The sequence below is a fragment of the Tachysurus fulvidraco genome, chromosome 5, assembly GCF_022655615.1.
Source record: "Tachysurus fulvidraco isolate hzauxx_2018 chromosome 5, HZAU_PFXX_2.0, whole genome shotgun sequence".
NCBI classification, from domain to species: domain Eukaryota; kingdom Metazoa; phylum Chordata; class Actinopteri; order Siluriformes; family Bagridae; genus Tachysurus; species Tachysurus fulvidraco.
Genome location: NC_062522.1, coordinates 5,016,390 through 5,032,545, shown reverse-complemented (window position 1 = coordinate 5,032,545; position 16,156 = coordinate 5,016,390). Strand labels below are relative to the sequence as shown.

General features: G+C 41.0%; 1 protein-coding gene and 1 long non-coding RNA gene across 2 annotated transcripts; both read right to left on the bottom strand.

The window, feature by feature from the left end:
* Positions 1-525: 525 nt before the first annotated feature.
* On the bottom strand, positions 526-12,892 carry LOC113640782 (polymeric immunoglobulin receptor-like). The gene is made up of 5 exons (XM_027143429.2): positions 12,764-12,892; positions 12,350-12,670; positions 4,904-5,230; positions 4,421-4,762; positions 526-1,285 (listed from the first exon to the last, which is right to left on the bottom strand). The coding sequence occupies exons 1-5, from the start codon at positions 12,801-12,803 to the stop codon at positions 1,119-1,121; spliced, it is 1,197 nt and encodes a 398-aa protein (XP_026999230.2). The 5' UTR covers positions 12,804-12,892; the 3' UTR covers positions 526-1,118.
* Positions 12,893-14,415: 1,523 nt separating this feature from the next.
* Positions 14,416-15,986, bottom strand: LOC125141253. The gene is made up of 2 exons (XR_007140637.1): positions 14,911-15,986; positions 14,416-14,820 (listed from the first exon to the last, which is right to left on the bottom strand). It is a non-coding gene; the product is annotated as an uncharacterized LOC125141253 (long non-coding RNA).
* Positions 15,987-16,156: the final 170 nt, after the last annotated feature.

Sequence of the window (16,156 nt, the reverse complement as noted above, 5' to 3'; positions counted from 1 at the left end):
GATTTTCATAGACTGGATCGAACTGGTAGATGTTGACGTTTGCAATGTCATAAACAGCCTCGGGTTCATTCTCAACTCCGCTGTTAGACTGAAATGACAAACAAAAATAGTAAGTATTAAAAGCCTGAAATGTGAAAAGTGAGCGGATTGAGTGAATGTACTCACCCCTCTGTAAATCTGTGCAGTTGTTCCTTGACCTACACAGAGATGATAACATTAAAAAGAACAAGTGACTATGTTAGTTACTTAAGTTACTATGAGCTTGATAAGTACTGAAACCACATGTATGACTAAAACCCTTTTGACATGTGTACTGTTATGTAGTAACAGTTTTAAGCATGTTTTAAGCCCTAACAAAACCAAAGATGTAAAAACAAGAATAAACATCAATTGCATTATATGAAGAACATAGAAACACCAAAAAATACTGTGGCACACATGACAACACATAAATGCAACACAAGCTTGACAACAAAGTCCATATAAATAAAATTATACAGGACTGCTTATTAAGAGTAACATGGAACAGGTGTGAGTGATGATGCAAGACATATGACATTGTCATAGGATACACTGGGGATGATGGGTAGTGTCGTAAATCTGAGCAAACTCTAAGAGTTTTGGACATGATTCAGTTCTACATTACTGTCTAAGCTGTTGCAGTGTTTAACACCTAAACGAATCAGTGTTTTTGAACAAGTGAATGAATCATTCTATGTATTGAATCATATTTTTAATTCACTTAAAAAACTGATATTGCACACAGCAGAGCAGAGACCCTTCACTTTAAGTCTGAATGAAAGCCATAGACCTGCTAATTTTGAGTAAAGTGATACTTGTAGTTCATTAACAAACTGGTAATTGTCATTCGTGGATGAAACGAAAAGTGATATCGGCTCTGCTGATCTTTATATGCCTTTCTTTCAGTTCACCAACCTTTCAGCAAAAAAAGGAAAACAGTCCCTATAATATTTGGTGATTTTGCAATCGCATTAATGGACACATTCATGAAAGGAAAAGAAATGGAATGGCATGAAGGTATTTATGGCAACCACTTCATCACTTTCAAGTTGTTACTGGTGAAGATCTCAGGCATGTGTGTGCACACATAAGATATATCAGGGTAAAGAAGATGTGGAATAAAACCACAAATACATGGTGTGCATGTGTGTTTGTGTGTACGTGCCTTGTCGCTTGTACATCTTATATAGAATCACACCGAGGGATGAGATTATACACAGAAGTGGCAAGAGGATCGCTAACACGATGACCACAACTGGAAATCCTGGAAGAAAATGAGTCATCAGTCATTCGGTCATGTTAAAACTACACTATATGGTCAAAAGAAATGTGTGTGGACACCTGAGTAGCATATGTTCAACAAATATTATTGCTGAACATCCCATTCAAGATTTAATCCCCTTCCCCAGTGCAGTTCTAATAACCTTCAGTCATTTAGGAAAACTTTTCCCCAAAGCTTGGCTGAAGGGATTCGTCCATACAGCCGCAAGAGCATTGGAATTCTATGGTGGGTCAATGTCATGGCTATGTGAAGGCCATTTAAGATCTTCCACACCAATCTCCGCAAACCATGCCTTCATGAACCTCATTTTGTGAATGGCACATTAATATACTGTAACAGGTTTGGGCATCTTAGTTCCAGTGAAGTGAAATCTCTTAAGAAAGTATTCACATTGCTTCACTTTTCCCCACATATTTTTTTATGTTACAGCCTTAATAAAATATGGATTAAATTTATAATATTCCTCAAAATTCTACAAACAATACCCCATAATTAAAACGTGAAATATGTTTGTTTGAAATCTTTGCAAAATTATTAAAAATAAAAAAAACAAAAAAAAATCACATGTTTTTACAGCCTATGCGCAGTACTTTGCTGAAGCACTTTTGGCAGCAATTACAGCCTCAATCTTTTTGAGTATTTTTTTTTTAATTCAATTCAATTTATTTGTATAGCGGATTTAACAATTTCCATTCTCTCAAAGCAGCTTTACTGCTTTGGAGTATGGAAACAGAAGAGAGAGAAAAAGCAATAAATATATATAAAAATAATAATAATAATAATAATAATAATAATAATAATAATAATAATAATAAGAAGAAGAAGAAGAAGAAGAAGAAGAAGAAATAAATAAATATATACAATTAAAGTTTAAAATGAATTCAAAATAGATTAACTTAAAATTTAAAATACTATATATCTCTCCCTATTCCTGATATGATGCTACAAGGTTGGCACATCTATTTTTGGGAAGTTTCTCCCATTCTAGACAGGACCTCTCATCCTCTCCATCAGGTTGGATGAGGAGTGTTGGTTCACAGCCAGATATCTCCAGAGAAGTTCAAACAGGTTCAAGTCTAGGTTCTGGCTGGGCCTTTCATGGACATTCATGCCCCTTTTCCACTGAGGCAGTTTGAGTGCTGGTTCGGAGCCAGAGCTTAATTTAGAACCAGTTCTTTCTTTTTCGTCAGCCAAAGCACCGGCTCTGAACCAGGAAAAGTGGTTCTTAAGTAGCACCAAAACGTTGCTGGTCTAGACTTAAGAACCGCTTGTGTCAGGGGCTGTGGGCGGGGCTACTGTTAGCACATTTGATAATATACCTTGAGTATACCAATGTTTAATACACTTTTACTTTACCGCGATATGATACATTATCAGCACACATGATAGTAGGTAGCTACATGCTAAGGCTAACTTTTTCTGATAAAATAACAGATTACATGGAGCTGCACGTACACGTTTTATTCGCCACGTTTGGATGCCAATGTAGGTTCACAAAGCCATGAGCATTAACAGTAAAGCAACATCCACCATTGTTGATGTTGTGTTTGCCGCTGCTGCGCTAAAGTTGCTGGGACACGTGACACATATACAGTGACGTCAGACTCGGCTCTGTGATGGCTCTCTAGCTGGTGGAAAGGCAAACCGGTTCTTAGAAGGTTCGCCAGTGGAACCAACTTTGAACCAGCTAGTTAGCTCTGAACCAGCACCCGGTTCTTTTTGGTGGAAAAAGGGCATCAAAAAGTTGTTCCTTAACCACTTCTTTGTTATCTTGGAAGTTTGCTTAGGGTTGTTGTCCTGCTGGAAGATGAACCTTTTCCTCAGTCTGAGGTTCTTGGTCACCTTCCTGATTAAGGCCTTCTAACCTGATCACTCACTTTGGCCAGGCAGCCAACTCTAGGAAGAGTTCTGGTGCTTCCAAACTACTTCCATTTACAGATGATGGAGGCCACAGTGCTTATTGGGACCGTCAATGCTGAAGAAGATCTGTGATCTGTGCCTCGATACAATCCTGTCTCAGAGGTCTAAAGAGGTCTAAATTCCTTGGACTTCATGGTTTGTTTGGTGCTCTGACATGCACTGTTAAGTGTAGGACCTTATATAGACAGGTGTAGACAATCCAATCAAGTTCTGGAAACATCTCAAGGATGAATAGTGGAAAGAGGATGCACCGGAGCTCAATTTTGAGTGTCATGGCAAAGGCTGTGAATACTTATGTACATTTCAATTAAAAGAAATTAAATTATATTTTTTTGTATAGCATTTATAACAAATCAAATTGTCTCAAAGCAGCTTTACATAAGTATAGAAAAAATGTAGAAAAAAAAAAAAAAGTTACTATACTGGGGGCATGGTGGCTTAGTGGTTAGCACGTTTGCCTCACACCTCCAGGGTCAGGGGTTCGATTCCTGCCTCCGCCTTGTGTGTGTGGAGTTTGCATGTTCTCCCCATGCCTCGGGGGTTTCCTCCGGGTACTCCGGTTTCCTCCCCCGGTCCAAAGACATGCATGGTAGGTTGATTGGCATCTCTGGAAAATTGTCCGTAGTGTGTGAGTGTGTGAGTGAATGAGAGTGTGTGTGTGTGCCCTGTGATGGGTTGGCACTCCGTCCAGGGTGTATCCTGCCTCGATGCCCGATGACACCTGAGATAGGCACAGGCTCCCCGTGACCCGAGAAGTTCCGATGAACGGTAGAAAATGAATGATTGAATGAATGTTACTATACTATACTATTCTTACATCTATCCCTAATGAGTAAGCCAGAGCCGAAGGTGGCAAGGAAAAACTCCCGAGAGGAACCAGTCTTTAGAAGGGAACCTCATCCTCGTGGACAGAAAATAATGTAATTAATGTCCATTCTACAACAGGTCAGTGAAAAAAGTTAATTTTTTTGCTTTTTTTATTTTTAATAAATTTGCAAAGATTTCAAACAAATGTTTTTTCTCATCGTTATGGTTATTTTTGTAGAATTTTGACAAAAAGAATGTATTGAATTCATTTTGGAATAAGGCTGTCACATAAGAAAAAGTGGAAAAAGTGAAGCACTGTGAATACTTCCTGGATGCATAGTTTTTCTGAAAAGTCCAAAGGTCAAGATATAAAATGTCAGTGTCACTCACCAGTTACTTCCAGGTTGATCCGTGTGAAATAAACCTTGTAGCCATGATCAGATTTCCAGTTCACTTCAGCTCCACACCAATATTCACCATTGTCCTGCTCAGTCATATTTCTGAAGTTCACAGTAAGGATTTGTTTTTCTCTGTCATCATACAGGGAGAGATGTCCCTTTTTTACATACTTTCTACTTTCTTTAACAGTCAAAGCATAAGAACAAGCAGCAGTTCCAGTCCTTTTGCAGAGAAACTTATTGTCGTTCCTGTGGGATTCTGGGTAATTACAGCTTACAGTCAAATCTTGTCCTATATGGACAATCTCACTGATGGACTTCTCGTAGGACAAACCTACAAATCACAACCAGTCACGTCAGTTTATATACGATACATTCATCATATCACAATTTTACAAAGTAACATTTGACCATTGCAATAATTCTGATATGTTTACGTATAAAAAGGAAGACAACAGTCTTATCAGCTCCTCACCTTCTGTTACATTCAGATTCACTATAGTGTGGATCTCTGTTTCATTAGTCACAGCAATACCACATGCGTATGTTCCAGTGTCCTCCATATTCAGCTCTCTGATAAACACACTGAAGAATCTTGCACTTCTGTTGTCATGAATTGAGAATCTGCCATTATGTGACCATTCACTGTTTGTTTTTGTACGTATTTGATTAAAACTCCACTGATCTGTCTCTTTTATCTTATAGAAGGATTTAGGTTTGTCTTTGTATTCATCCTCATATTTGCACTTGATGTTGCTTCTTGTCCCAGCATATGCAGTCACGTCTCTAGAGACCAAGGACCCTGTTAAAAGCAAGTTCAAAACATGCTTACAATATACATAACTGATTAATACAAGTATTAGGGGTGTTATAGCAAGATACTCGTTGCTAAACTGAAGTTATTTCTAAGAACTGCATGAATTAAGGTGGTTCATTCACCACATTCACGATTTAGGTCGCTCGTGGTGAGCCTTCCCCTTACCATCTGGTTCATAGTATTTCTCAGTATTCTGAGGGTGGTAGCATGATGTGGAAGAAATCATGCAGATCTTGATTCTTAACGAACACTCCTTGCCAAATTCTCCTCAGATGTGACTTCTGCCAAGACTTCCTCTACAAGGAAAAGCTTGAAGCTTCCTCAGATGACCCTCGGAAATTCCACAGCATCATCTCTTCTCTGCTCAACCTCCCAGCTCCTCCTCCTTCATCCTCCCTGACTACAAAAGACTTTGCTTCTTTCTACTAGGAGAAGATTGAAGAAATCTGCTGGACCTTCACTTCAGCCCCAACTGCACTTACATCTCAGAATATGGATTTCCCTACACCTTCGTTGTCACATTTCTCAACTGTAGCAGCAGAAGAGATTTTACAACTCATACAGTCCTGCAATCCTACCACCTGCCAATTGGATCCACTACCTTCCACTATGCTCCAGACCATCTCGCAAGACCTTCTGCCCTTCATTACCACTATCATCAATAGATCCATAGCATCTGGTCAGGTACCAACTACTTTCAAGAGAGCAAGGGTTATTCCCATCCTAAAGAAACCTGCTCTGGATCCATCAGACATCAATATCTACAGACCAGTATCACTTCTCTCGTTTCTTTTAAAAATTCTTGAACGCATTGTCTATAATCAACTGTCTGTCTATCTCTCACAGAACAACTTCCAAGATCCCAACCAGTCTGGCTTTAAAGCAGCTCATTCAACAAAGACAGCCTTTTTGGATGTCTCTAAGAAACTACATGCTGCTAGATCAGCCAAACTGTCATCTGTCCTTATCCTACTTGACCTTTCAGCAGTGTTTGAAACAGTCAACCACAAGACTCTCTTATCCAGCCTCAAGAGTCTTGGGATTTGCGGATCAGCTTGGGAATTTTTCGCTTCCTACCTGGAAGGACGCTCATATCAGGTAACATGGAGGGGAGTGACATCTGCTCCATGCAGACTCTCCACTGGTGTCCCACAGGGCTCAGTACTTGGTCCTCTTCTTTTCTCCCTGTATACTCACTCTCTTGGTGAAGTTATTTCCTCACATGGGTTCGCTCACCACTGCTATGCTGATGATACACAACTTATCTTCTCTTTCCCAACCTCAGATACCACATCTTCTGATCGGATCTCAGCATTTCTGATCGGATTCATCCCCAGGTCATTTACATTTACATTTACATTTACAGCATTTGGCAGACGCCCTTATCCAGAGCGACGTACATAAGTGCTTAAATCTCTAACACTGAATACATTAATGCTGGTTCACTAGGTTACATACTTAAGATACCATGAGTTTAAAACATTTGTTCAAAGTTACAATGAAAAAGTGTCAAAGGTTTTTTTTTTTTTTTTAAATGCAAAGGATAAGGAAGTGCTAAGAAGTGCTAGAAAGAAGTGCTAGTTGAAGTGCTTCCTGAATAAGTAGGTCTTCAACCGCCGCTTGAAAATAGCCAGTGACTCAGCTGTCCGGACCTCTAGGGGAAGTTCATTCCACCACCTTGGTGCCAGTACAGAGAAGAGTCTTGTAGTATACTTGCCTCTTACCCTGAGAGATGGTGGAACCAGTCGAGCAGTGCTGGTAGATCGGAGGTTACGGGGTGCAGTGCGAGAAATGATGAGGGCTTTGAGGTAAGAGGGAGCTGGTCCATTTTTGGCTTTGTAGGCCAGCATCAGTGTTTTGAATCGGGTGCGTGCAGCTACCGGAAGCCAGTGGAGGGATCGCAGCAGCGGGGTGGTATGAGAGAACTTTGGCAGGTTGAAAACAAGCCGGGCAGCTGCATTTTGGATCATTTGCAGAGGACGGATTGCGTTCATAGGTAGACCTGCCAGCAGTGCATTGCAGTAATCCAGTCTAGAAATGACAAGAGACTGAACAAGTACCTGGGCAGTCTGTGTGGACAAAAATGGCCGAATACTTCTAATGTTGTAGAGAAGAAAAGGACAGTTGATTGTCCACGGTTACCCCAAGGTTGCGAGCTGTGGCTGAAGGGGAGATCAGATCGTTGTGCAAGGATATAGCAAGATCGTGACCTGGGGATGAATCACCTGGGATGAACAGCAGTTCAGTTTTGCTAGGATTGAGCTTTAACTGATGAGCAGTCATCCATGATGAAATTTCTGCCAGACATGCTGAGATCCGGTCAGAAGCTGTGGCATCTGAGGGTGGGAAAGAGAAGATAAGTTGTGTATCATCAGCATAAAGCAGCTGGTGTAGCAGTGTTCTGTGGGGATATCCAGGTTTCTGTTAGAGCAAGAAAATCAAAGGAGTAATGGGAAGTTGAAGCAGAGATAAAATCAGCTTTCTTTACCCCAGACTGACAATTCCAGAGCCCACCTACCACTACTGTTTGAGACTTACACAACAGAGGAGGGTAGATGAGGTTATTGGGATTGTGACCTCTGCTTTGTGGATGAGAGCGTCTGCGAGAGTAGGCCTTGAGTACAGAGATGGGTTTAAGGCACATATTTGTGGTCAAACAAGAGTGAGAATTAAGGTATGGTAGAATATATCAAAACAATACTAGACACTAATGTTAGAGAGAGAGGGAGAGAGCTACTAACAAACCGCTACAGACGCTAGCGTCTGTAGCAGAGAACCTTCAATTTAAATAGGTAAGCCCTGCCCCCAATTCACACCTTAAGGGAGACTGAAACTACTCCTGATTAATCAGCTGAGAGAACAACAAAAACCAACACTATAAAAATCAACAATGCTATAGAATATAACACGATTCAAATCACACTACTCTAGAACAAAGTGAGTTAAGCAGATAGTATACAAAAGACAGGAACCTACTTTACCAGAAGACAATATAATCAAATGTAGAGAGTTAAAGCACACATGATCATGATCTTCATATATCCTTGCACAACGGTCTGATCTCCCCTTAGCCACAGCTCGCAACCTTGGGGTAACCATGGACAATCAACTGTCCTTTTCCTCTCATGTTGCTAATGTGACTCACTCATGTCGGTTTCTTCTCTACAATATTAGAAGGATTGTACCATTTTTGTCCACACAGGCTGCTCAGGTACTTGTTCAGTCGTTGTTATTTCTAGACTGGATTACTGCAATGCATGGCTGAGAGGTCTACCTATGAACGCAATCTGTCCTCTGCAAATGATCCAAAATGCAGCTACCCAGCTTGTTTTCAACCTGCCAATGTTCTCACATACCACCCCACTTCTTCGATCCCTCCACTGGCTTCCGGTAGCTGCACGCATCTGATTCAAAACACTGATGCTGGCCTACAAAGCCAAAAATGGACCAGCTCCCTCTTACCTCAAAGCCCTCATCATTCCTCGCACTGCACCCCGCACCCTCCGATCTACCAGCACTGCTCGACTGGTTCCACCATCTCTCAGGGTAAGAGGTAAGTATACTACAAAACTCTTCTCTGTTCTGGCACCAAGGTGGTGGAATGAGGAAACACTTCAACTAGCATTTCTTTCCTTATCTTTTGCATTAAAAAAACAAAAACACAACCTTTGGCACTTTTTCATTGTAACTTTGAACAAATGTTTTAAACTCATGGTATCTTAAGTATGTAACCTAGTGAGCCAGCATTAATGTATTCAATGTTAGAGATTTATGTATGTCACTCTGGATAAGGGCGTCTGCCAAATGCGGTAAATGTAAATGTAAATGATGTCAGACTGAGATGGCAGTTTCTTCTAGAAACCTCTCCATACTCAAGGTGTGAACTTGAACCAAAATCCAAGTCCTGTATTTTCAAAAGGTGGATGGCAGTATGAGGAGAGGCAATTAGGCATAGTGATTACAAAAATAGAAAAGGTCACAAAGAAAAGGCTGGCAAATACAGGAAAAGTTGAGGAATTCATATTTTATTTGTCATATAAACAAATAGCAGTGAGTATTATGCAGAAGCCATGAACAGCATTTGTATGTAAGTGTCTTTATTGTCCAGGTGGGTGAGGGCTAAATGAAGGGCCGTGGCAATCGCATCGTCCGTGGATCGGTTTGGACATTACGCAAACTGTAGTGGGTCCAGTGAGGGTGGTAACTGGGTCTTGATGTGCCTCATGACAAGCTCCTTGAAACACTTCATAACGATAGGTGTGAGTGTGAAGGGACGATAGACTTCTTAGGAATGTGGACAATGGTGGTCATCTTGAGGCATGTTGGAACAACAGCCCTGCTCATGGAAATGTTGAATATGTCAGTGAAGACATCCGCTAGCTGTTCTGCGTATTCCCTGAGCACCCTGCTGGTTGTCTGGTCCTGCAGGGTTCTGTGGGTTAACTCTGCATAGAGTTCTCCTCACGTCGGCCGTGGATTGATAGAGTACCTGATCGTTGGTGGGAGGGATGGTCTTCCTTGCTGCCACATTGCTCTGCATCTCAAACTGTGCATAGAAGTCATTCAGCACATCTGGGAGGGAGGCATCTTTATAACTGTCAGGTGAGGCTGTCTTATATTTTGTGATCACCTATATGTTCTGCCACATGCACTGGGTGTCTCTGCTGTCTTGGAAGTGTCTCGGGACAGTGTGGCCCTTGCTATTCTTAGGGTCGCCCTGTCCCATGTTCTGAAGTCTAGGTCTCTAGTCTGGTTGGAGTGTGTGGTGATTATCTTGGAGATGGTCACTTCATCAATGCACTTGCTGATGTAGCTGATCACTGATGCCGTGTACGCATCTAAGTTGATGGAGTCACTGTTGGTTGCAGCCTCCCTGATGATGGTTGTTCCAGTCAGTGCACTCAAAGCAGTCCTGAAGAGCAGATTATCTCCTGCTGGCCAGGTTTTCACCTGCTTTATAACCGGTTTAGAGCATCTGACAAGTGATCTGTTTTAGCATAACGGAAATGTGGTCTGTATAGCCAAGGTGGGGGTGGGGCTCCGCATGAGAAGGGGTGGGGCTCCGCACGATGTGCACCGGGAATATTTGTGTAAACAAGATCCAGTGTGTTTTCCCCTCTCGTTTCAAAGTCCACATACTGATGGAATTTAGGGAGCACTGATTTGAAATATGCATGATTGAAATCTCTGGCGATAATAAACATTGTGAACATTCTGCACATGGGTGAACATTCTGCAGATTGCTAATAGCCCCATAGAGTTCTCTCATTTACACTCCGACAATAAAAACCGTGGTGAATTCCCGTGGTAAATAAAATGGCCTGTATCTAACAGTTACAAACTCCACTAGCGATGAGCAGTAACTAGAAACAAACACAGAGTTTTTGCACCATTCCATGTTGTTGTAAACACACACACACCACCATCGTGAGCCTTAACGCACAGAGTGGCATTTCTGTTGGCACAAAACGAGGTGAGCCCATCTAGCTGAATGGCGGCATCTGGAACTCTGTCGCTGAGCCATGTCTCCGTGAAAAAAAGATGCAGCAGTTTCTAAACTCTCGCCATGTAGTGCATTCGAGTTGGATGTAGTCCAGTTTATTGTCCAGGGAGCAAACATTGGAAAGTAGAATGGACGGGAGAGCTGGCCGGCTAGGGTTTGTTTTTAGCCTTGCACGGACACCCGCCCTCTTACTGCGCTTCTGCTTCCTCAAGCACCGCTTTCAGAATCCCCTCTCTTGGTCCCCGGTATCAGGTGATGCCAAGGACTGGAGGCTTGGTCTCCTCAGCAAGCCGAAGTTGTGAAGCCTTTCCAACACATCATCGTGCAGGTTGGTTGTTGCATGATTTGTGTACTGACTTGTGTATGCTGTAAAGTTGCTAGACGAGTGCTGATGGTCAGATTCCTGTGCAGCACAGAGCCATGTTAATTTAAAAGCATCTGAAAAGTAAAGCTCATGTACAAGTTTCCCTTGTGTTGTCCCAACCCTACCTCCCATCTCCTCATTCTGACCCAACACTGTTACACTACAAAAAAGCCTAAGATTTGAAGAAAGTACATTGTGATGGAGTCCTTTCTACTCGCTAAGCACATTAAGTGAGTGGAAAGGTTACACTAAGTGTGAAGTACATCTCCACCATCCACCAAATCCAAAATTAGTTGCACAAAGTGAGCTGCACAAAGAGCAGGAGCAGTGCTTCCAGGTCATTTGCAAGACCAGCACGTACACTGGATCCTGGCTCAGTCAGTATGTATTCATGCAGCGGCCACCCCTGACACGTCCCATGTCACGTTAACAAAGATGTGGTCAGAGGATGAACTGAATCTATTCTTGGATCTATGCAATGGAAGCATGAGTATAGATCACTCATTGCCAGTTGTGAACTGGCTGGTGCAACTGGACCCGAAGCAGCTGATACTGTAACATATTCAGCCTCACCAACAACATGAACAGCACCATCCTCACTTCTGCTGTCTGGCATTCGGTGAGCTTGGCCGCCTGCTTGTGTTTGCCCAAAAGCTATATGATGCCTGTTGAAAGTGCCTGCTGGCAAAGGAGTTTGTTGCAGAAGATGATGTTGATCCTGTGATAATGGAGCAGTTCATTGCCCGACATCTGGTGGGTATGGCAGAATGGGTCTAGCATCCAGCGTTGCTAGATTAACTGGCCCAGCTGGCAGAGGACCACTTGGTGGCATATCTGAGGCAGATAATCCTCTCCCTTCTACCTCCCATCTCCCTTCCTTCCATCTCCCACTTATGGTCTCTTCTTCCTCCCCACCCTTCAAATGTCCCTGCACCATAAAAACAGTGGGCCAATTAGTTTTAAGTGTGAGGTAGTCCACTCGCCACTGGAGCAGACGGCTGTGGTGGATGTCCTATTTCGGCAAGGAGGGGGAATTGGCACCAGCCTTGGGGTGGCTCACATGATTGGCTAATGAGATAATTGCATGAATGATGAGGTTTACAGGTGTTGCTAATAAAGTGCCTAGTGAGATTTATGTAACAATTCAATCACCTACTGTTCCTACATTTAGTGCAGCTAATACGACTGGTGCTGAATGTTTAGCAATATAAACAGAAGGCAGTGATGGGAGACTCACCTTTCTTAACCTTCAGTTCCACTGATGTGTTAATGTCCATCAATAAATCTCTACCAACTCCACAGTGGTACATCCCAGCGTCCTGTACAATGAGCTCTCTGATCATCACCCAGAACTCTGCTGATTTGTTGTCATCAAACAGTGAGAATCTTCCTGAATTTACCCACTGGTTTTTATTTTCTGTCTTTACTTGTTCAAAACAGGCTGCCCATGAACCCTTACAGAAATATTTTGCATTTTGTGTGTATTCTGTATCATACTTGCACTTGATAAGAATTCCTCCTCCTGAATATCCTGTTACTTCCTTTGTGGCTCCTCCGTCTAACAAATCATCAAATATACATCTGAGTAAAACCTTCCTTCATGTAACACTGCTGCTGATAGTGAGAATTATTTTAAAGTGCATTTCTTTACCTCGGATCAGACAGAGGGTGAAGATGAGGAGGATCTTCATCCTGAGTTCACACTTAAAGATCTCTACACCAACTCTACTTCAGAAAGATATTAAAGCTCCTGTTTTGTTGCACACTGTTACTGTCTCTGTCTTGCTCTGTGAATGTGTCGTGTCTTCATCTGTGTCTTAAGCAAAAACTGAAGTAATGACCACTTCTCCTTCTGAATGTGTAAGAAAACATCTCAGCAAATATATGTGTAAAGTGTGTAATATGAAGTAGAAACAAATTCACATGAACTCAGTCGCAGCAGACTTTCTTTATTTGTAAATGTGTTGGTATTTGCATAGGATTCATCATGTTGAATCACACCACAGTATGAGTGGCATGATTTTTAATATTCAAAACATTTAAATAGTGTATGCAGACATTATAAAAAAGATGTTATAAAAACAGGGGATTCCAGGAAGTAGTCTGAAGAATATTATTGTCTATGCATCATGTGACACTGTGATGCGCTTTGTACCTCATAAATGAATAAATACTTGAATAAGTTTAATAAATCCTTTGCTCAAAGTATCTTAAAACAATCTGCATACTTGGATGGTTAACCCAGGATTAGGGTTAGGGCTAAGGGTTAGGGTTAACCCTAGGCTTAAGATATACTTCATCCCTGGACAGGATTAATATGCTAAATATAAATATATATTTTTTTAATTTGTTGAATTTGTTAGGTCGAATTATTATAGTTGATCACAAAAAACACATTTCTAATCAGAATCAGAACCTCTTTAATAGCCAGCATGAAGTGAAGCACTGCAGTTTATTGTGTAGTGTTTAAAATACACCACACCACAGCAATGTACCACGAACATCAACATTGTATGACTATACAATGAAGAAACATACTGAGATTAACAAATATTAGATTGTAGATTCTTCACAAAGAAGACAAAGAAACACGAAACTAACTAATAGAGGTGGTTTTATTGGAGCTTCAAATACATTGTGATATTAACCCTTTAACACTGTTTGCCTGTGAGCTAACATTGTCACCTTCTTCTAGAAAGATAATCTGACGAGCAACACATTAACGACAGGCCATGATCTATGCAGGACTTAAAATACAAAAGACTAAAGAAGCCTTCACAAGGTCTCACCTTATAGCAGACAGGAGACAGAAAGACAGATATAAAAATGTAGCCACCAGATATAAGTCGTGGCCTAATGGTTAGAGAGTCTGACTTGTAACCCGAAGGTTGTGTGTTCGAGTCTCGGGCCAGCCACGACTGAGGTGCCCTTGAGCAAGGCACCGAACCCCCCAACTGCTCCCCGGGCGCCGCAGCATAAATGGCTGCCCACTGCTCCGCGTGTGTGTTCACGGTGTGTGTGTGTGCACTGCTGTGTGTGTGCACTTTGAATGGGTTAAATGCAGAGAACGAATTCTGAGTATGGGTCACCGTACTTAGCCGTAGGTCACTTCACTTCACTTCACTAAAAAACAGTAGACACCAACACATCTTGTGACTAATTAAATCATACATAATGAAAACAAAGAGACAGATTGTAGTAATAATAATCTTGAAATTAGAAGTAAATCAATCAATTAATCAATATGAAGTATTGTTAAGCTTCCACATCCTAAATGTGGCAAATGCATCATTACAACATTAATATGCAAAATAATTTTATTGAAATGATTAAATGATTAAAGTAGAAAATAAATTATCTAAATTATCATTAATGATGAAAAAAATACCAAAACAAGAATACTACAACAATAAATGTTTAGTGTTCATTAAATACATTTTGAGGGACTGAAACATTCTTGATTAGCATGGAAGTAAATTGTGTGAAGTAAATCTGATCTCTTTGGGATCCAGACCAGTCCAGTTTAATAGAAAAGTTATCAGCTTTATTTCCCACTTTGGCAGACAAAATTTGTTGTTAGGTTTAATGCATGAGACTTTGGTAGATAGGATCTGGTTGGATGGTGTTGCTGTCCAGAATCTGGTAGAGAGACGGTGGTAGATTTCTGAGAGGAAAAGCATTCGGGTCATTTGCATAAACTTCATTTGTCTGAAACGAGGAAATATTTTTGTCAAATTAATGAATGGCACAAATCACGTGACTGGCTATTTTTGCTTTGTTATGTTGGTTTGTACCCACCCCTCTGAAATTGTCTGTCATTGTTTCTGGGCCTGCATGGAAATAAGAAAAATAAAAATGACATTTTAATCTTTCTGCATAATGAAACAGAAACCAAATGCATGTGTAATGTTATTACATAAATATGATCAAATTTAGCAGTAATTGGAACAGGAAATGTCAAGACCTAGACATGACATTGAGTCAGCATTAGTATTCTTTAAACTAGGATGGTAGGAAAAGTTGAACTAGAATTGTGAGATGAAGAACTCCCAGCTAAGACGTCACAGTCTTAATTGAAACTTCTTAGCTTTCCTCAAATAGCTTTTCAGCTCTATATAAATATCAAAGCACTGCCCCCTCGAAGTGGCACTATTCCCCCAAGTGCGAGTTTAACTGTCACAAGCTCTCCATTCCTGACATCCTAATTTCATTCAGCTGGGGACATTTTCATGAAGACATACTCAGTGAGGTGTAGATTATATATTTTTCCAAGTTAAAGGGACTTTTTCCAACTAACTGGGACTTCACAGTTCTAACCAGATTCTCTGAAGATGAGGAAAGTGAGAGATTCAGGATGTCATGGGTCTCCATGAATGGTGAATAGATTAAAAAATAAACTCTAGGACAAATTTCCCCAGCATTGCTTTGAGGATATTATTGATAAACACTGGAAAACAGCACAAACAGTATAACAATACACTGTTTACACTCATCCCCTTCTGTGATCCTAGTGAGATCATGTGCAATTAGAAGACTCTTGGGGGAAAAAAGGCACTTTTGGCAGACAGGATTTGGGAGGATTTTTGACAGAGGTTGGTGCATCAGGGACACTGTGTGTGTTGATTTGGTCTACTTCAGAAACAAGGGTGCTGAGTTGGAGCATGATTTCTGTTGTGTATTGAATGATGGACCATTCTCCAATGACCTTCATAGAAGACTCCAGCTTCAATCACGTGGTTCACAAATATGAAGGAAATATCCTTAGACAGGAACCCAGGTTTCAGCCTTAAGTACTACCCTGGAATCATTCATTAACTAACATATGCAGAGGAACTCAAAGGATTCCAGCACATGGATTAGATGCTCCAGGCTTCTTTGCCAACATTCAACAGTTGCCCTCCTGCATACAAGGGAGAAAAACATTCCGGACCATATCTCCAGATAACCATTCTTAATAGAAGACATGTTATTCCACACCACCTTTTCAGATCATCACCATGTATTTTTCACCTACACTCTACTTTCCTTTCTGTTACTAACAATT